This window comes from Podarcis melisellensis (assembly GCF_964234715.1).
Source record: "Podarcis melisellensis genome assembly, chromosome: 1".
Taxonomy (NCBI): domain Eukaryota; kingdom Metazoa; phylum Chordata; class Lepidosauria; order Squamata; family Lacertidae; genus Podarcis; species Podarcis melisellensis.
The window spans coordinates 109,637,764-109,659,171 of record NC_138528.1 but is presented as its reverse complement, the minus strand read 5'-3'; the positions used below and the strand labels follow the sequence as shown (position 1 = coordinate 109,659,171).

Sequence of the window (21,408 nt, the reverse complement as noted above, 5' to 3'; positions counted from 1 at the left end):
GCACACTAGCCTGGGAACTTCCTCTCTGCCCAGAACATTGGAGGCTATACACCACACCCCCTCAACAGTATTTATAGGAACTCAAACACTGAGATCCTGCTCTGTTCCAGTAACAAGAAGCCGAAAGCACCAGCCTGAAGATGACGAGTGAGACCTCGTCGAAACGTCGCCTAGACACCCCAACTTTTACACGGGAAGACACCCGAGGACACCAAAACCTGCATTCCTGTACCCGTGAAAATCTACGAAACCAATATATATATATATATATATATATATATATATATATATATATATATATATATATATGCTTTCGTAGATTTTCACGGGTACAGGAATGCAGGTTTTGGTGTCCTCGGGTGTCTTCCCGTGTAAAAGTTGGGGTGTCTAGGCGACGTTTCGACGAGGTCTCACTCGTCATCTTCAGGCTGGTGCTTTCGGCTTCTTGTTACTGGAACAGAGCAGGATCTCAGTGTTTGAGTTCCTATAAATACTGTTGAGGGGGTGTGGTGTATAGCCTCCAATGTTCTGGGCAGAGAGGAAGTTCCCAGGCTAGTGTGCCTTTTCTTCTTTTGTTCCTTAATTTTGTTCCTTATATATATATATATATATATATATTAATGAAAACCAAAAGATGCATTGAGACATGTTAGTTAATAATTTTTTCCTTGATGTTACAAAATAAAGCTGGGTGTTCTTTCATTGTGGAAGATAATATTTTAATTCATTTTTCCACTTCTGTGAACAAAGAAGATTCATGTTTTTAATCAACTGATTTTAAGGATGCACATTAGGTTCTGTGTATACTTGCTTGAAATAAGCATTACCCAATAAATGAGCTGTATTAATAAAAACAGATATAAATTAACAAAGCAGCAGATATGCTAAGCTTGGCTTCCATTCCTAGGAATGTTATCCAGCAGCTACTCACAAATTTTGCAAAACAATCTCACCTGACAAACCAAAGCAAGGGGATCAAAATTAAGGAATTCTTCATTAATACCTATTGTCTTGCAATTTCAGCCTCCTTATGATATGCGCTGAACCTTTGCTTGAAACTTCCTGGTTCTACATGGTGTAGTTCTGAGTTCATTCATCCACTATACATGTTTCTGAGTACTTACGTAAAACGAAGTGCTGTAGAAGTAGTGGCTCCAATTCAACACAGCGCATATGTAAACTTTTTAAAAGTAAAAACCTGAGGTAGGGAAAAACCTCAACCCTTTGTTTTGCCCACATGAGCAGCCGCTATATGATGTTTCAAAACTTTTAAAAATGGCACATATCTGCAGTTCCAGCTGCTAAATCAGGAGGGAAAACATGCACAGCAGTCATTTGTGCACATGACTTCCTCTCTAATTTTTGATATGCAGGATCAAATGAAAATATTTTGTATTAATGTCAAAATTTAAATGGAAAATTTATGTCTTACTGCTTTATACACTAACATATATTTTTCTCATCATGTTTAACGAAAACAATATGGATGTATATGACTTGTGCAGGCATAATGTTGCCAGACATAATTTGCTGTAAGATTAAGTACTGAGTTAAGCCACGTTGGCTATTTCGCACAGATTCCTCCTAATATGAGATAGGAGCGAAAAAGAATATAATAAATTCAAATAGTTCTTTTGAAATATATTAAACTTGCATCCTGATTCTATAACCATTTACTCAGAAGTAAGTCCTACTGAGTTCAATGGGGCTTACTCCCAAGTAAATGTGCACAGAATGGAAATTTAAAAGGCATTTCGAGTTACAGATAAACCTCTCAAGGCAGTGCCAATTGCCTCCTGTGTAAACACATCAGCATGAGGCTTTGGAATAAGAGACAAACCCTTAGCATATCTAGAAAACTTCAAATTTCTGATTGTCTGAGTACTGTGCTGGCTAGAAGCAGAGCTTCTTGTAAAAGTATAGTTGACGCCATTCCGTGTTAGACTCTCTTCACATTCTGAATTATTTTTCTTCTTACAACGCACTTGAATATGACTTTGAGACTTCTCAAGAACGTGGCCAGGTTTCATTTGCTTGACAAGCAATCCTGTCCCTGGTATAAAAAGCTCCTGCTCATCCTGCTTTGTAAACTTATTCTTTGCTTGAGACATAATTGGGGTTACTTCGCCTTTGCTTCGTACATTCTCCCAGGTTAATGGATTATACACAATGTGTCCGTCAATAGGGCAGGCATTTTCTTTGTGCAACCAATTGTCAATGCATTTCCTATGGAACTAAAAAAACAAACACATAATATATTATATATCAGTAATTATCCACCAAAATACTCTTCATTGACAAAAGGGTATTTAGCATCAACAAATTATTTGCAAAGAGGTCAGATTCTCCTTCCATTTTAGAGAAAATTGGAAGCAACTTAAAAGGTTTCATTACAATAATACTGATCCAAACCTACTTATCTTGGGAGGATCAGGCCAAGCACACTAATATACTGTGGGAAATTGCATTTGCTCAAATGGTATAAACTGTTGTAAATCAATAAAATAGCCATGGTGCTCTTAACTGAGACAAATTCCATGACTGAACCAATGCTCTCTGAAATCCATTGCTAACATCTCTTCGATTACAGGCTAGTGCTCTCCAGTTACTCTATTTTCCATTCTTTCAAGAAATCTATAGAGCATATTTATTATAAAATAGCAATGGATGGTTTCGAACTAAGTCACACTAGCACAATGACTTTCAGCTGCATAATATAGCTTCCCCACCCTCTCCCATCCCCACATACCCCCATGTACCCTGCAAAATCTGCTATGGTGATTTCTCCGATCCACTAGAGCAAATTCAGAAGGTGTACAGTTAGAGGACAGAGTAGGGAAGTTACACTGTGCAGGGAGGTCATTGCACTAGCAGAACTGTTTAGTTGAATGCTGCCCAGTGCAACTGTTTATTGAAGCGGGTCATTTAAATTGGTATAAAATATAATACAAATAAAAGATTTGGTTAAAAACTGGACAGCAATAAGCTACACTAGTTTAAAAATTGGACATCTCAAGCTGACTTATACTGAGTCTGAAGACTGATTCATTTACTCAACATTTCATACTCTGGCAGCAGGTCACCAAAGCCTCAGCCACTGATCTATCCCAGCCTCAATACCTGAGATCCTTTAAGTGGAGATGCCAGTGAAGAACCCATAAACATATTTGCATCTCATGCATGTGCTGTAGTGCTGAGTTGTGCGTGAGAGAACTAGAACCATATTATGTGCTGAAACAAGTTTCAATTACTGTATCATGTTTCTAATCTTAAAAAACACAACAAATAGTAGAATAATAATGTAGCCTGCTCTAACACTCCAATTAGCAAATTATATACCAATGGGGAAAGCTTGGTTCCTAAAAACAGGAGAAATGGCTATGGTATGACAGCTGCTGGTCTTTAGTTCTATTTGAGAAAACCTTTTTAGCCTGAGAGCCACAGCCCCTCATAAGCAACTTTCCAGGAACTGCATGCCAGTGTGGGCAGGGCCAGCAGAAAAAGTGGGTGGAGCAAGTGAAATGATTCTTCCCTTTGTGCAGCAGGCTATATTCCAGCCATGCAAACGTCAGACGTATCTGCACATACACACATACTCCATTCCAACAAGCAGGAGACATTATCACAGTTCAAGGACAGGAGGTGGGAGGGAAGTAGAACGCAGGAATAGTGAGGAACATTGGTTAAGGAATGTGTCAAGGACTGGACAGAAGGGCTGAATTTGGCACCCAAACATGAAGTATCCACCAAGTCTTTAGCATGTTTCACAACCTTAGTAAACACTTCTTGACTCACACCTAGAATTGTAGAGTTGGAAGGGACCCTGAGGGTCATCTAATTCAACCTCCTGCATTACAGGTAGGTGTGTGTGAATGCCTGAATGTGTGAATGGTCTCTGCTTAAAAGCATTGTATCTGAAGTAACATTGGGTGGCATATGACAATAAGAGTTTTTTGGGGGTGGAAGCTGGGCAGTTGTATCTTTTATTTACCTTGTGATTACATGGCAAGAATCTTGTCATTTGGCCAAGGTGAAAGATCTTCAAGCAGAGTCTACATTGCAAGCCTGGATCAAGTAAACTGCTGCATTTTCCAACCAGCACAGTAGGTAATGAGTTTATTATACCCTCTGGTATGCAGCTGTACGGAAAAAAAAACCACCCAAGCATTTATCTTTGATTCCACTAAGTCTTAGAAATTAAGCGAAACAAAATCAATATTGTAACTTGAAGAGTGCACATACACAAAACTGCATAAAGCCAAAACTCGCCAGGATCACCACTTTCCAGTCTAGCCAGGGCCCTAAAAAGCTATCCAAGTTTCTCCACTTTGGCAGCTCATGTTCTTTACTGCGGGAGGGCACAGCCTTTTGCCTGTAGAGAAACTACCACCACTGCCGCCACATCCTGCCAGTACTGGCTGAGCCCTCTCCCAACAGACAGACACCTTCTCAGCAGCAACAGCTTAGATTGGCCATGGTCCTTGCCAGCTGCTTAAGTTTCATTTATTTTAATTTAAAATGATTAAAATGAGTTACATCTTACTTATCCCTGTGTTTTTCCTCTTTAGAGTTCTCTGGATTAAAACTCTGCAGATTTTCTGAAGTTGATAGTTGTGTTACTGGTTCAACTGACCTCCATCTCTGATTCCTTTTCTAGAGAATGGGTAAAGAGCTAATAAAAGCTAAGCAGTAATTCATTACTTCAAAGTCACTGACAGCAGAAAAATGGCACACATACATCTTCAGTCTTAAGGACTATGGAAGCACAGTTTTTTCCAACAGATATCCTACAAGAAATTCATTGAAATTAGATTGTGCATCACAGCAGCACATAGTCAAAGACTTTATTCAAAGGAAAAATATAGTAGGCTTGGTGAACCTGTGGCCCTCCAGATGTTGTTGGACTGTAACTCACACCCAGCATGGTCAATGAACCAGATATGATGGGAGCTGTAGTCCAACAATAGCTGAAGGGTTAGATTCCCCCAGCAATATTGGATAGGATAGAAAGGCAATTGAGAGTCAAATCACACTTGCACAATTCCATATGCATGCAAGTAAATCCTGCTATGCTCAATGAGGTGAAGTATATGGACACATTAGCGGCTTGAAATGCAGCAAGGTCCTTTGTTAGGGTATGTTCGGATTACTGCTTATTCTACATCCAGTTTTCTAATCAGACTCAACCTTTTTTATTGAACCAGCTTCAAACAGCAGTATTTGTCAAAAACTACGTGCTCAGTATGGACTATAGCGAGCATAATGTGAATGTGGCTTCAAAAATTAGTAGTGGGAGCACACCAGGTGCAGAGTTAGCAGTACTTTAAACATATCCTTATTCCCTTAACCTTAGTAAATGTTTTAGGATTACATCCTTACTCTTTATTTTGATTCTTGGGTCAAAATTTCTTGGGTCAAAAGACCTTCATAAATGCTCATTTTTGTTCCACAGAGATGATTTATATACAAACAGTTACCAGTTCCCTGTAAAATGTTTGCTGATTCAATTCCTGAATTAAGATAATTTTGAAAGGGGTTGTACTGTACCTCACGAAAAGCAAAGCTATGTGAAGGATGACAAAATCTTCTAAAACATCCATGGCATAGGTGATATTCACTACACTCCGTGCACCTTGAAGCAATGAGGCAAACAAAATTGTCAGCAGCTTCGTTATTTCACAAATAAGCATATCTTAAAATAAAACTGATTGATGTTGAATTTATCAGCGCTTTTGTATGGAACACTCTACTAACACCCAAGCTGTATGCTACATACAAGCCCGTATTACATTTACTTTTGTAGGTGAAAAAGTAAAATAATTTAAGCTAGCTGGAAGTATTTTGATGGTTCTGAATCATCTATAAAATGTGAGAACACATGTCTTTTTGAAAATCAAAGAACCCTTGCTTTTTATTTTAGTGCTCAAAACTAATCTTCAAAGCACATATGTCAAGCTTCATTTGATAAAAACTGCCTATCCCTAATGAGTTGAGCAGGTCAGGTGAAGAAATACTGGCCTATACTGTACCACAATGCCTGGAAATGTCAGAATTAAAACCTCTAAAAAGACTCCTATTTCAAAATATAGCGCTGTCTAATGTAGCACATTAGGCCACCTTAGCAAGAGAAACATTTGGAAGTGAAGCTTGTCTTTATTTACATACGCAGCAAATCAGGGTATCATTCTCCTCAATGGACACTAGGGGGACAACAGTCTTCTTTTCTTCATAATATTTTTTAAATGCGATGTTTGCCACTATTGATTTATTGGAGAAAACCTTCTTGAATATGGCTATTACCTTTTTTTATTTGAATACTTGTATATAAATGTTTTTAATTATGTATTCAAGTCAGTTTCCACTATATAAGAGACTGGAGGGAAAGCAGCTGCAATCAAACAGAAATCTCTCATGTAAGAATAGTTACCAATGTGAGTAAGGTTTTATTGCATTGAAATATACCCAAGATACATACAAGTAACTATGAACTATGATACAAACAGATTTTTTCCTCTGTTAACAGCACTATCCTATGCATGTTTACTGGAAAATAAGTCTTACTTGCCATGTATGCACATAACACTAAACTATGGCTTGTTTTAACCATGGTTTGTTGAATAAGCCATGCTCAGTCTTACACACAAGCAAAGAAACCATGGCTTATTTTGCCATGGAAAATTTTGAACTGTCAAGTAGAAAAGGACATTATTGTTTTGCTACTTTAAGTAGGTAGAAAATCATGGTAGCCAGCTAAAATTTAAGTTGTTTTTTTCACAGAGTCCTGCATAGCTGTTAGTAAAGTAGCAATGCATTCTTTAAATTTACATCTTCTGCAAAGCTAGGTTTACTTGTTTGAAATTGATAGCTAGATGCTAGGGCAGGGAAAGGAATCTGTTGCTCAGCAGAATGAGGAGAGCGTTATTCTGGAAAGGTACCAGAAGTTGCTTAGCCTAGTGCGTGGGCCTTTTTTACAGTCGCTTTTGCTTCACACTTCTTAGTGGGTAGGGCACCATTACAAACAAGAATAAGCCAGGATCCTGAGTTCACATGTAACAATACACCATGCTTAAAACAAGCCAAGATTCAAAAGCAAAACATGGTTTCAAATCATGGTTTGTTGCCCCACCCCCAACCAAGGTGGGCTCAAATATTCAAACAAGCGACAATTAGGATAAACAAACCATGACTTAGCAGTATGTATGAATGTGTCTGCTTTGTTCAATGGAATATATACCTTAGTGTGTTTAGACTACTAACAAAATATATTTTCTATGTGATCTGAAGGAAGGAAAAAGCGAGGGAACCCAAGCCAGGGAGCTTTACCTTCAGCTCCCCGCTGGCCTGAGTGGCCTCAATCTTTTTAGATTTTATATAATGCACTTATTTTAGTTTTTTAACTTTGTAAACTGCCTTGGATGCCTTGGCAAAAATGGTAGTATATAAATTCAGAAAATAACAAATAAATTTAGTAGAGCAGAAACACCTACTGACATAATTTAGTAGAAAATCAAAGGGTTAGTAATCATAAAAATAACAGCTATATCCCTACAAAATATTAATCTCAAAGGGTGTGCCTGTTTGTATACATTTTCTTTCATTTCTGACTGAGGAAGAGTTACAAGTACCACAAGCTCACAAATAAGGATGTAGGACTGTACTAGAATACTGTACTAGAAAATGCTTACTTGTAACAATTGCCTTCAATGGGACATACCCTGCAATTATTGCACGGGATTCCAAGATGTCTGTCAAGATGCTGCTTCTCTGCTACAGTGATGAGTCTTTTGCTGTTTCTGAATTCTTCCAATATAAGTTTCAACGGTGCAAAATCTTCCCTACACAGAGGACACTTCACCAAAGAATCTTTCTCTAACTCTATCTGATGATCAGCCCAGATCTTCATACATACTATGTGTATGTTGTTGCCACAACCAAACCTATAGAAAATTAACTATATTATGTATCCTTCTCAAGAAAAGTCACATACAAAAAGTTCTATGAAACTATGAAAGCTGTAACAAATATACAGTAGTTTAGATTCATAAGCATATTAACAAGGAAATATTACCCTGCTGTCTCTGACAAAATTGTGTAACATGTTCTAACTTATCTATGATCATCATAAAAGCTTTAAAGTGGTTTATTTTAAACCCAGTTTATCTTACATGGAAAGGAAGAAATTACATAGGACAATCACAAAGATTGAGAGGAACCTGGTTCATTTATTGACAGATGAGTATACAATATTAAAAATGTTCTTAGTGCAGCTAAATTAAAAAAGAGCTAAATGTTTGAAATCCAAGTACAAAGATGGAAATTTACAAATAGATTGCTGATAAAAAAATGAGTCACTTCTACTGTTTGTTTTAATGTTAAATAATTATGTCTGCTTCCTGCAGGGGGTGATCTTGTTGGTTGTCACAACCCTTGTTTCCCTTCCCTTCCTCTCCACCTGCCTGGCTGTGTTTTGAAGCTGATATGTTTAACTAAACAGAGCTTCTTTAAAACCACAAACTCTACTGTATATGAAGCAATAAGCCAAGATTCTTGAAAGCAAAGCTAAATGCTAGTGAATTTTTTCTCGAAGTCACATAACAGAAGATGAGAGGAAAGGAGATGACGTGGCCCCAAAGCTTTGCTTGGGCTCTTTCTAGCTTTTGCACCTAATGCTAAACTATACATTAGCATTACATGAAAACCAACATAAATACATTAATAATAATAATAATAATAATAATAATAATAATAATAATAATAATTAAATAAATAAAAATAATAAAATAATAAAAAGCTCAAACACTACCAAACAAATACTAACAACACAATTATTCTAGACTATATAGCCTTCAGATAATGTAGTCCAAGCAAAACATTTTTGGAGATACTGTGACATAATTATTTAGCCTTCTTAAATAGCAGGGGTGACTCACCTGCAGTAAGTGACAGGAAGCATTCTCTTCAGCAGCTTGTCCTGGCAAATAGGGCACACATCCTCATCATCAATTTGTTTTTGTTTAATGTACCCATCATCAGCTTTTTGCAGCTCCTTGGTGGAATTAGCAGATACCTTTGGTTGGGGAGCAACTTGTAGACCCTGAAGCACTTGGTTAATTTCTCTTTCCACAAGACCCAACTGTAGAGCATCTGTAGAAAAGTTCAACAATGAAAATGTCTGATAAAATATAATTCTGGTTGTTTTCCAAGTGAATCAGAAGTAGTCAACGATGTAGTAACTCACTCTTTTATATAAAATGAATGGTCTCTCATTAAAAGTCAGATTCCCACACACTAAGAACATGAAAAAATTGGTATGGGGTTGAATGAAGGAATGAAGCTATTTTGGAAATATTGCTTGTGATGCATATGGTGAGTCAATCAGAAGACCAGGCTTCATGCTGTGATTTCTGCCATAAACTGACCACCAAAAAGTGAACTAATGTAATGAAAAATGAAATATTAGCACTTTGTGTACTGATCTACAACAGGGGAATAAAAATATGAGGTTAGTTAGTACTTACATTCATGGTCTCTGGGAAGTTTGAATTTTTTCAACAATAACCTAAAAATAAAAAAGCAAAAAAGGACACAGCTATTCAGTAACTTGACACTGTAACAAAAGCTGCCTAATCAAATTTTAATTTAAAAGTGTATAATCCTTAAGATGCAGCCCATCTTTACCAAATTTGACTATGACAGTAGCCTGGTTTACACATCACAGTAAGGCAGGAATGCCAGCTTGGCTCCACAACCGTGGGTGCCCAGGGCCGTGGGTGCTATGCAGCGTGCATGGCTCTGACACTTAAATTTGTGGGTGCCTGGTCCCTTCATGGAAAATTTTGTGGGTCCTTGAACACCCAGGGCCCCAGGGAGTTCTTTACTCCTGCAATGCATGAGTGTGTCATCTGAACCTGGGCTCACGGTTAGCAGTCCCCAGTAAGCCATAATTTGGCTTACCATGATGTGCAAACCAGGCCTCTGTACAATTGTGGTTTGCTATCATTTACTCTTCTTTTTCTACCTCTTAATTAATAATTCTCAAATATTAATATGTTTACTAAATAATTACATCAACATAGGCAAGGACATGGAACTTTTGGCTATCCAGATACTGTTCTACTCACTCCCATCATCCCTGACCATTGACCATACTGGCTAGGACTGATAGGAGCTGGAATCTGGAGGGCCAAAGCTTCCCCATTCCTGGTATAGAGCTTTCACATATTTAAAGTACTTCACATTGTCTTATAATCCTCACAGAAATACAGAAGATCTTTTATATATCATTTAATACTTCAAAAAATATTACAGTATAAGACAATGGAGTATTATCCCTTTATTGCAGATGCAGGGATGGTGGAGGTGAGGCTGAATGTGAGTGTCTTGCCTAAGGTTTTCATGAGTTTATGATAGAGAAAAAATTCAAACTCTTGACTTATAGTCACTGCAGCATTGTATCTTATAGTCACTGCAGCATTGGTCTTTGACTGATGGATTGCAACCCATGGTGGGTCACAACCTGACCTAACAGCAACACTGCCATATATATGTATGTTTTGGGTTCCCATAAGCATGTCTTGGCTAAATTTCTGAACATTCTGAAGACTTACACAACAGGTCTTTTACTCAACATTAATTCTCTGATTTCAATGCAATAAATCTATTTAGGTGAACTTGGAATAGTAGACCTATGATTTTTCACACTCCCTTTCACTCTTCAACTTCTCATCCCTCTGTATTACTTCCTCTGCGTTAACATTTTGGTCCTTGCTACATCTCATAACCCTCTTTCCCTCCTTTTTTGAGGCTTTTCTGCTTTCACCCAGTCTCGTTCTGTCAGAATAGCTACCTGATTTTTTAAAAACCAAATAATTGTCCTTGTGCAATTGTGTAAAACAAATCTGTCATAACATCATTTGTATACGGTAACTTCGTTTTACAAATCAATTTACCAGCAGATATGTTTACAAAGATCCTTTTCTTTCACAAATATTGAGCAGCTGCACGAGTGAGGATTCCCCAGAAAAACCTTACAGCAAAGCAACAAAGAACACATTTAGAAATTGTAATACAAAAATGATACAATGAAGATAAAGGCAAAGGTGGGGGTGATGCTATAGCTGAGTATTTAGTAAAATCTTGCTATTCTTCCTGTACTTTATTTACACATCTTTAAAAACAGCCCTTAGTTTACAAACTAACTAGTTGTGTTGATGGCTCTCTGAATGTGAACCTTCAGGATATCTAGTTTGCTGAAACAGAAGTAAGAAAATTGGAAATGGATTCTTTTGGCAATTTAAGCATTGGAATGGATGCTAAAATTATATTGGGGGGGTGCTTTAAAAAGCAGAACTTAAAACATTTTTGATCCTGGACACATAGGTTTTACTGCTTTTGTACAAGTGAAGCATATCCAGAAATGTTTTCCATATGTGGTTTCCCACGTGCAGATTTCCATTTTTAGATTGCGGCAAGTTTATGCTGGTCTTTGCTCTGTCAGCACTGAAGAGGTAGCTGTGAAATCACGTCTCATTTCTTGCTAGCATTACATCTTGTAATTCTGTAATTATGGGATTTATTTGGTGCTTTGTAGCTAAGCTTTTATCTAATTCTTGAAAAGCTTCAAAAAGGGGGGCCTGAGCTTACTCAAGTACTAGGAAACCAGAATATGATTAATTGGGCAAATGCAAATGCTATTTTTATTTTATGAGCTCTTTAAGTCACTCATATGTCTGCACTTGAGAAATCTGATTCAAGACTAGAGTTCACAATACAAGATTTGTGCCTTTGCCCTACTGTGGGTATGGAGAGACTGATATTGTGCCTGAACAGTGTGTCTAGCTCCTGAAGTGGAAAATGGGCTCGCAGAGCAGAAATAGCCTTGAGACAGGATAATAACATGATCTTTTAAGAGTTATGTTCAGAACCCTGGGTGCTGTAGATGGTAACAGTTTCATAGAATCATAGAATTGCAGAGTTGGAAGGGAAACTGAGGATCGTCTAGTCCAAGTCCCTGTAATACAGGAATATGCATTTGGCTCATATGGAGACCAAAATTGCAACCTTAGCATTATGAGAACCATGCTCTAACCAGCTGAGCTGAGCTATCAGACCCTCCAAGTGCCCCCATTTTCCAGGGACAGTCCCAGATTTACAGAAGCCGTACTGGTTTCTGATTTCATCCTAGAATGTCCTGCTTTTCCTTAGGACGTCGCTATTTTCATCAGAAAAATAATGGAGGTTACGGAGTTACATGACCTACGAGCCAAGGAAATAAGTAACTACAACCTTTAGAAGAAATCCAAAGGCAGCCCTGTATAGGGAAGTTTTTTAAATGTCATGTTTTTGTCTATGTTGGAAGCCGCCCAGAGTGGCTGGGACAACTCAGTAAGATGGGAGGGGTATAAATAATAAAATTATTACTATGGAACAACAGGGCACCCCTTATTTTCACTGGAGAAATGTTGGAACGTATGAGATATGTTATTTGGCATTATAGCTGCATGAGGGGCAAACAGTTTGTTTATTTAATTTATATACTGCTCTATCCCCTGGGGGTCTCAGGGCGGTTCACAGAATAAAATGAAGATATACAATCACAAAATACATAATAAAGATAAAAATAACAACCTAATAGAGCACCCCCTTCAGAATTCCCATGATTCCAGGGGGGCGGGGGAAAAGAAGTCGGGACTGTTATAAGCAGTAAAAATGTGTTTTACATAGATGCTGTGGGTGGGAGATATTATGGGATGGAGAAGGGGGCGGGGGGGGGAGTAGCACAGGCGACCTGGTCTAGCCAGAGATCTTCACAAGAGAGGCTTCTGCTCTCCCATTTCCCTCGCTACTCCCGAGTCCTTAGATGGGGGAGAAACGGCTTCCTTCTTCCTCAGCCTCTCAGCCGCCCTACCCGGTGCTCCGCCGCCCGCTGCTCTTCCTCCTGCAGGACGAAAGCGGTGGGCCCCAGCTCCCTCACCAGACGCATGGTGCCGCTCAGCGCCTGGTCCTGCCGCCGGCTAAGCCCCGGGGGGACCGAGAGACGCCTCCGCGACATGAGGGGCGTCGAGCCCAACCGCCTCTCTTTAAAAAGAAACCGTCAACTGCCGGCCGCCTCAGGCTGGTTCCCATGGAGACGGGAAGGAGCAGCGCGCGCCTCGCGCCTGCGCCGTCAACGCGCCTGCTGGCGGGGCGGTGTGTGGTGATAGGAAACCAGGTGTTCCTCCGCCTCCACCCTTCGACTTCTTTGGCCGGCCGCGTTGCTTCCGCGAACCGAGAGAGGAAAAGGAGTCCTCATTTGGGAACAAGGAGGCACGCGGATGGTTCCCACGGAGGAGGATGGGAAGGAAAGCTTTGGAGGCCCCGCCCTGTCCTCCCAAGGGATGCTGCTGTGCCAGGGCCGGCCCACCCATGAGGCAAGGTGAGGCGAGTGCCCGAGGCAGTGGAATCCGAAGGGGGAGCCGACCCCAATGGTACCGTTTCATTCCTCCCTTGTTCCCGATGTAGTTCACTCCCTTCTCCCTATAAGTATTTTATGTAATACATATATAACGAGTGTATATATAAAATATAATAGACATATAATTAATATATATACACACACACACACATCATATGCACACACACACACATATATATATAAAGGTAAAGGGACCCCTGACCATTAGGTCCAGTCATATATGTAATACATAGTAGATTTCGGATACATTACAGATTTCCATCATGCTGCTGTCCAGAAGCCCGGGCAGTGCAAACAGAAAGTTGCTCCTTTAGTTCAGTGCATGTATTGCATTCTAATCCTTGTGTTTAAGGAGATTCAGCACTTCAGAAATATAAACGTAGCAAATAAAGCCAAGGGGGCTAAAGTGGAAATCTTTGGGAAACGGTTTGCTAAAACTGTATTAGTATTTTTACGCCTGGCGAAGCTAAAAACGGAGCACCCCCAATCAAATAAATCCCTCATGTAGTTTCATATTTCAGATACATGGTCTTGTTATTTAATTATATTACGAGCTTTGTATCAGTGTGTCCTGGTATCAAATATGTTCTAAGACTGTGAAGGTGTGTTTTCCTAATGACATCATCATGCGCTAATTAAAGGGACTTCAGGTGAGTTTCCATTTTTACCCAACACAAACTTTCACGCTGTTCTTGCCTTAAAATTAATAAATATTACTTTTACAAACTGTAACTGGAAGCTTGTTACTAACTACGTAACACTAGTTTTCTTTCAAAACAATTTGTATAATTGAGCAGTCACTTCACAAATAAACATGCGTCTCAAAAGGCTTCCAATACAAAAACCTGTTTTTAAAATTTCGTTCAGCTACAGATGCAAATAACCATCTCAACAACACAGTGTTGAGCTTTGTGTAGAATTATAGAGTATATTGACTTACACAAGTACACCTGCTGTTGTAGCACTAATTTCTAAACTCTACTGACCATTATCCCTTACATTCTTGGTTCTCCTTGGGTTATGTTTGAGATATGCTCAGAAGTAGCATTGAGCTCAATGAAACTCCCAGGTAACTGTCATAAAGTGGGGGGACATGACAGATTTTTGAAAGTGTGTATGTTGTAGAAAAAAAAGTTTTTCTGCCACTCTCATATTATTCCAACTAGAAATCATTCATAAAAAGAGTAGCTGTAAATTGAGGTAAGTACTTCAGCACACAAAGAATAACTGATTTATGCAAATCACTCCCCAAAGATCTGGCAATGGCCACTGGATTAGGCAGTTTTAAAATAGGACTAGACAAATTAATGGATGATGGGTCTATCAATGAATGGCTATTAGGCATGGCAAGCAGGATCTGCAGCAAAACAGTTGCAGTGTGGAGTGCTCCTGTTCAGGATACAGTGGTACCTCAGGTTACAGACGCCACTAACCCAGAAATAGTACCTTGGGCTAAGAACTTTGCTTCAGGATGAGAACAGAAATTGTGCAGCGGCAGCGGGAGCCCCCATTAGCTAAAGTGGTGCTTCAGGTTAAGAACAGTTTCAGGTTAAGAACAGACCTCTAGAACGAATTAAGTTCTTAACCCGAGGTACCACTGTAACAATAATAATACAGTCATACCTTGGAAGTCGAATGGAATCCGTTCGACTTCCAAAATGTTCGGAAGTCACAGAAACCCTGTTGGACATTCAGCATCCAAAAATAGTTCGCAAACCAGAACAGTCACTTCTGGTTTTGAAGCGGACCTCCAGAACAAATTAAGTTCTTAACCTGAGGTACCACTGTACTTCATTCCATTCCATTCCCCTTTTGCCCTCCCCAAGAGTCAGGCATTTTGTACTCAGTGAGCATGCTTCGTCCTCTTTGGCCGTTTCAGAGGTTCCTCCCTTTACATCCATATAATTTTTTAAAAGTTCTTTGTACTTCTGGAATCATGATTCCCGTCTGCTGATACCACCCCCTTGTGTTCAGGTGCTGCCATTTTCATAAGAATGGTGCTTGTAACATTTGATTGCTAATACAATGGTACCTCGGATGAAGTACTTACTGGTAATTCATTCCGGAGGTCCTTTCTTAAGCTGAAACCGTTCTTAATCAGAGGTACCACTTTAGCTAATGGGGCCTCCCGCTGCTGCCACAGAATTTCTGTTCTCATCCTGGGGCAAAGTTCTTAACTAGCGGAGTTTGTAACCCGAGGTACCACTGTATATGACACTTACTTGGGGTGTCCCCCAGCTTCCTCTGCTTGCCAACCTGCCCGCCATTCTCCCTCACATTACCCCCAGAGCTTCCCCTTTCCACCTCATGCAACTACTAAACTCTTTCCTGACCCAATTCTGAAGCCACTTCTTGCTTCTATTCTGCAGCCCCACTCTCCACCAGTGTTCCCATGTCTATACCTCCTTCCCTCTCCCTTAGAGCAGCTACTTTGCACACAAACCATCAAGTGTCATCCCATATGTTCTACTGCATTTTATTGTCACTTTCCTTATGGCAAAAGTGTGATCTTTCAGAGAAGTGTGTTGTGCAAGAGCTCCAAATCTGCTTTAATTGTACAACCTGAAATTGATAGTTGTTTTAAATTGTTCTATGTGCACTGCTTAGAGATTCTTTGATTGAAGAGTTTATAACTACTTCTCAGGAAGGAAGGAAAACCTTCTGCAATCTCTATTTGTATTTTTTGAGCTCTGGTAGCTATATGATTCTTAACGCGTTTATGTTTCTGCCAACTAATCCAATATAGCAGTCAGGAGGCACCCAGAATATAAATCTTATGCATGCCTACAATGTTCCAATGAGTTCACTTGGACCTGTTCCCAGGTAAATGGTTATTGTCTTACAGCTGCATTTTGCAAGGCATCAGATGTTGTCTGAGAAAACCACACTTGATAACAAGGAATCAGAAGCACAGAAATGCCAACTCTTTTACAGAGTGGATGGACAGTAAAGCACATCAAAGCTGGAGAGGACAGTTGAACTGTACATGTTCTCGAGTCCTGTACTTATTGTGGTTAACATTCTTGAAGGCAAGGCCAGATCCACATATTATGTGCCACATTACATATAAAAGCTCACTGCCTGGCCACATATGTGATTCTAGCTTTGTCTTCAAGAATATTAAAGACAATAAGCAATGTAATATGACAACAGTGAAACAGTCATTTAATAAAATATGAAAACAGCATTTAGCTTCTCAAAATACTTTTAATATACAAGTTGCATGTTTCATACCAAGCACTCACATTTCCATGTGTCCTTCCGAGGTGAGAATTACAAACTACAAAAATTTCCAAAACAATGAGTTTCCAACGCTCAGTTCAGGCAACACAGAGCTATTTTGGTACCCCCCCAAATCCATCTGTTTCAACACATCAGTGACTATGTAACCCTATGAAGGTTACAGTCCCTATGTAACAGTCATGACAATGTTGACCACGTACTCCAGTTCAGGATACTGTTCATTAGTCTATGCCAACCTGGAGCCCTCCAGTTATTTTGGACTTGCAACTCCCACCAACCCCAAGCAGCACCGTGACACTGGTGGAGCTGATGGGAGCTGTAGTCCAAAACGTGGAAGACACAAGAGTCGGTAAAGGCTGCTGTAAGTTAATCATATTTTTAAAAATACATTTAAGAGAACATACCAAAATGAACATATATTTCCTTTTCTATACAACTTTACAGAGGTATATGCAAAAGGGGCTATATATACTAACTGAAAACCATTCCAAGTTCTGCTACAAACATGCTCTGAATGTTGCAAAATTTTAAACCGAGCAATTCGTTTCTCAACTATTGCAATATATTAGTGCAAAGGTTTAGGACAGCATGTTTTATGTATCTTTAGAATGCTGATGAAAACATTTTATACTGTGAGATACAGACACACATAGACATGGCATATCTGAAGAGCCAATGCTGCAACCAACCACTGGTTCTAGTGGCCATCTCTCTGTTTTTGGAGTGTAAATAAACAGACTGGAGAAGATAGAGCAACCTGATTCGTGTCATCAGGCTGCTTGCCTTCCAATGGAATAATCTTAACATACAATTTGACACTATTTGCTTGAGCTGGAGGTAGGAGTTATTTTATGAGATACAGCCGAGGGGCTTACCTTTCTTCACTGGCTTAATTAATTATATGCAAAAAAAAATCCTCCTCCAAATCAGGTTCTTATTGGTTTGGATACACGTATCAGTTTATTAATCCAAGATACATATGAGCTTTGTGCCAACACATTCCATTTGCGTGCTACCCTTTCCTCCATTCTATGTGTGCTGTGACCAAAAATTCCCTGTTAATTAACCATGTGCTTCCCATTCTCTGATGGGGTGAAGACAGGTTGCTTGCCTGGAACTGTGGTTCTTTGAATGGCCATCTGTGAAGTTACACATACGGGTTCTGCCAACTCCACAGAGCAACATTCAGAACATTTTAGAGTTAGGTATTGCTGGGAAGCCTATTCCCAACCCTCAGTATGCAAAAAGGGACATGGTTCCCACTTTTCTGCTCAGTTCGACAGAATAACCAAAGTGGCTATACTGTATAGGGAAGCACCAGAGCAAGAGCAGGCCAACAAGAGCACCTGCAGCAAGGAAGAAGACTGCAGAGGGCAACTCAAAGAAAAACAGTACAGGTAAGCAATCTCTGTGGCTTCTGTGTAGTCCCACGTACAAGAGAATACCAAACTGACTTACCTGGGTAGCATGCTTTCCAATACTGACACAAGGACACATAGGACTCAGTTCAGGACAGGCTATAGTAAAATCCTACATGCATGTAATCCTCAGATTTAGTGGGATTTACTCCCAGAATTACAGCCTTAGTCAGTTAGGTTCAGTGGAAATCAGTGGGCTTTCATCACCAACATTTCACATTGATCAGCTTTCTTTGGATTGAGGCCATGGCAATTCACAAATTAAAGACTAAATTATCACATCATACTCAAAATATTCCAGTATCCCTGGATAGATATCAAGTCCATATATACAAGAGGAGGATCAGGATTACAATGTCCCACCCATGCTCCCACCTGATCTTTGCACATTGTACACAGAGGCCAATGTGCAGAGCTGATCTTTGTGACCCTGGCACCTTTATTTTGAAGTGTGCAGATCATATGGATTGTCTTATATGCACTGAGTCTAGGAATTTGAGTTGCTATGCAAACATTCAACATGCAATTGTCAGGAAGAGATAGGGCAGGTATCCCAAAGGGGCTAGGTCCCACCAGTGTAATCCCAGTTCCTCCTCATGGATCCAGATTTAATATTTGCACAGGACTAGTGAATACATTTAAATATCCACATCTAAAATGACTTTGGGAATTACGAAAAAAAGTTTGCTTCTTTTACTAGTTTAGTTTCCTGAAAAACAGATCAATCAAATTTGATGCATGCAAAACAAAAAACAAAAACACAGAACGAATCTCCCTCTTGAAACATCATACTCTTCAAAAAATATACAAAGCATAGGACAATCTAGAAAGGTAATAGTACAGTATAAGAATTTTGTTGTACATCCTAAAGATTTTACTGTATTATTAACAGGTATAGTTTTTCATTACGACTTATAATGAAGCTGTAGTAACACATACTATTTCTCTTCCTGTATTAAATACTTTAAGGAAGAGTGATTCAAACATACTTTAATTTCAAGAACTAAAGAACACTAAAGAAGGGTATATTGCAGGTTCAGGGCTCTTTACAAAATGACATAGTATCAGATCCCTAAAAGATCAAAGTTGTGGGTTTGTACTTTAATGAAACAGTTCACAGAATTAGGATTTCACAACAGTGGAGACAGGAACTCAAGATAACCATTTGCTATCAGTGCACCAACACACTTTTTTCAGGCCCAGTGTGGAACAACTAAAACAGTTAATGAGGCTACAATATACTAAAGGGAATGTCAGGACTTTCCTATGTGGGACACAACTATGTGGCTGTTACCATCTGCCATGTTCTTTAACCCACAACAGCGTATCGCACACTTAGCAAAATAGGAGCTGCAGATGAGCATCAAGATCAATCTTGGGCAATTACAGAAAAGAGGCATACAGTTCTGTAAGTATGAATGTTTGGAATCACCAAATAACCATTTTTCTAGATGTGAAATTGGGTTTAATAACATGGGCAAAATGGTAAATGTGAAGTATTACTACTTGAGTTATCATAATTTTCAGAAGGGCAGCTATGTTGGTCTGTTGCAGTAAGAAACAATGAAGAGTGTTGTGATACCTTAACAATTCACTAATTATTGTGTATGTTTTTGTGGACCACAGTCCATAGTCAATTCATTATGTGTAAAAGTGTAACCCTTAATTGGCACACATATTGAAGATTACATTTTACACACCCTATGGTCTGTGACATAGTAGCAATTTCTTAACCAATTAACAAATACGTTAATCTTTAAGGTGCTTTTGATTTATCCTAATTTCATCATAATGTGGAATAATACGGACCAAGACACATGGCAGAAGTATTCCTGGCATACATCATGTACTTTGGATGCTAATTACCTTTTAATGTGTGTCAGCTTTCTATTTCTGTGACTAAAAGTCAGGTTTTCACACTGCCATTGAGGTCACCAAATATGCCCAATCCCAAAAGCTTTTCAAAATGCCACCAAGCTCAGGTTTAACTGATTCACATCAATCCTGGTATTAGGGGAAACAAATTTAGCAAGTGAAAAAAAAATTCTGTCATCAAAATTAACTGCAGTTTGTTGACATAGCAGACAAAAAGCAATTCTGTATGCATCCATGCTTTATAGCCTGAAGTTTTTAATTTCTTAAAGGAAGAATGCAGTAAACTATAATACATTCCTCTTCCATTTTACTTAAGCAACAGTTGAAAGTATTTTAGCCTAAAGACAAGTTTTCCCATGTATCCAGGGGGAACTTTTGAAACTTACATAGTCTAATAGCTTGCATGGTGTTTAAACTTAAAATAACTGAAGTGATTGCCCAGTATAAATGTACTGCGAATAAATGACGAAGAAAATTTTATCCCTTACACTCACAACTTCATTACATTGGATGTGCATTTGTTCTTTGCTTGTTTTTAATGGTGATGTTATGCATGTGTGCTGTGTATGTATTCCCATGTGCCCTTCATTTCTCAAGTAGATGACAAGCTGATGGTCCTATCCCAAGTCTGAGTGGAGACCCCGTCTTAAATCTTTTATGAATCATTGTAGACCTAGGTTTCTCTGAATCAGATTTGCCTGAATCTGATTACTGCATCCCTTGCTACCTTCTTCTCTACTCTTTGCTGCACTTTTCAACATCTGCTAGAAAAATGGAAGCAGAAACAGCAGTTGCAGCACAAGCTATAGAAAAAGGACTGCTTCCCCTTCATCATTTTCATTTCTTCAGGCAGAAGAAAAGTTAAGACATACGGTGCACGTTTTAAACTTACACATCCAAGCTACTGAGGATGTACTCTACACAACGTCCAGAACAAATGCTGGGTCCCAACAAACTATCATTAACAGGACAAAATGGCTACTGGAGAGTTAGAAAACTGGGAATCCTACTTATAAATACAGTTGCACTCTGACTTCCTATCTAGAAGAATGTTTTCCCCTTTAGACAAAGCATGCAGAATTCAATCTTCTACAAGAGACATAATACAGTAACACAGCATACAAAATGCACTGCTACAGGGAAGCCTGAATCAAAAATAAAATGGAGGTTACCCAGAAGCATATAAAGATTACCATTTCTGAAATAACTGCTTCTGCTGAAAATATTTCATTCATAATAAATGGTTGTTCCAAAGACCAAAGGGATTTATGGTTTGTTTGTTTTTCCTTAATGGCAACAGCAGTATAGCATTTTGGGCAAACCAATACCTTCACTTCAAATTGCAGAATATCTTTCCTCCTTCCACATCTCTATTATATACTAGCTGTCTCCTTATTGTAGTCCTGCAATGTTAACATA

At 39.0% G+C, this 21,408-nt stretch overlaps 1 protein-coding gene and 1 long non-coding RNA gene across 4 annotated transcripts; one reads left to right on the top strand and one right to left on the bottom strand.

Moving 5' to 3' along the window:
* Nucleotides 1-617: 617 nt before the first annotated feature.
* On the bottom strand, nucleotides 618-13,102 carry ZSWIM2 (zinc finger SWIM-type containing 2). Of its 2 annotated transcripts, none has more exons than XM_081884728.1 (9): nucleotides 12,908-13,102; nucleotides 10,950-11,026; nucleotides 9,519-9,559; nucleotides 8,931-9,144; nucleotides 7,686-7,937; nucleotides 5,548-5,632; nucleotides 4,544-4,653; nucleotides 3,992-4,139; nucleotides 618-2,234 (listed from the first exon to the last, which is right to left on the bottom strand). In XM_081884728.1, exons 1-9 carry the CDS (start codon nucleotides 13,049-13,051, stop codon nucleotides 1,743-1,745), a joined length of 1,563 nt encoding a protein of 520 aa, XP_081740854.1. In that variant the 5' UTR covers nucleotides 13,052-13,102; the 3' UTR covers nucleotides 618-1,742. The 2 variants fall into 2 exon arrangements, with proteins under 2 accessions (XP_081740854.1, XP_081740855.1); XM_081884729.1 differs by having other exon boundaries at nucleotides 12,974-13,102.
* Nucleotides 13,103-13,333: 231 nt separating this feature from the next.
* LOC309354547 lies at nucleotides 13,334-18,873 on the top strand. 2 transcript variants are annotated; one of them, XR_014162350.1, is made up of 3 exons: nucleotides 13,354-13,423; nucleotides 16,207-16,276; nucleotides 17,972-18,873. It is a non-coding gene; the product is annotated as an uncharacterized lncRNA (long non-coding RNA). The 2 variants fall into 2 exon arrangements; XR_014162349.1 differs by lacking the exon at nucleotides 16,207-16,276 and having other exon boundaries at nucleotides 13,334-13,414.
* Nucleotides 18,874-21,408: the final 2,535 nt, after the last annotated feature.

What these genes read in the sequence shown, in the direction of transcription:
- ZSWIM2 (XM_081884728.1), bottom strand. Translation starts at nt 13,051, where the DNA reads ATGTCGCGGAGGCGTCTCTCGGTCCCCCCGGGGCTTAGCCGGCGGCAG. An exon ending in ACTTCCCAGAGACCATGAAT is followed by an intron (nt 9,145 to 9,518) that starts GTAAGTACTAAC and finishes ACTTTTCTACAG; the next exon opens with ATGCTCTACAGTTGGGTCTT. An exon ending in ATTGAAGGCAATTGTTACAA is followed by an intron (nt 5,633 to 7,685) that starts GTAAGCATTTTC and finishes CATTGCTTCAAG; the next exon opens with GTGCACGGAGTGTAGTGAAT.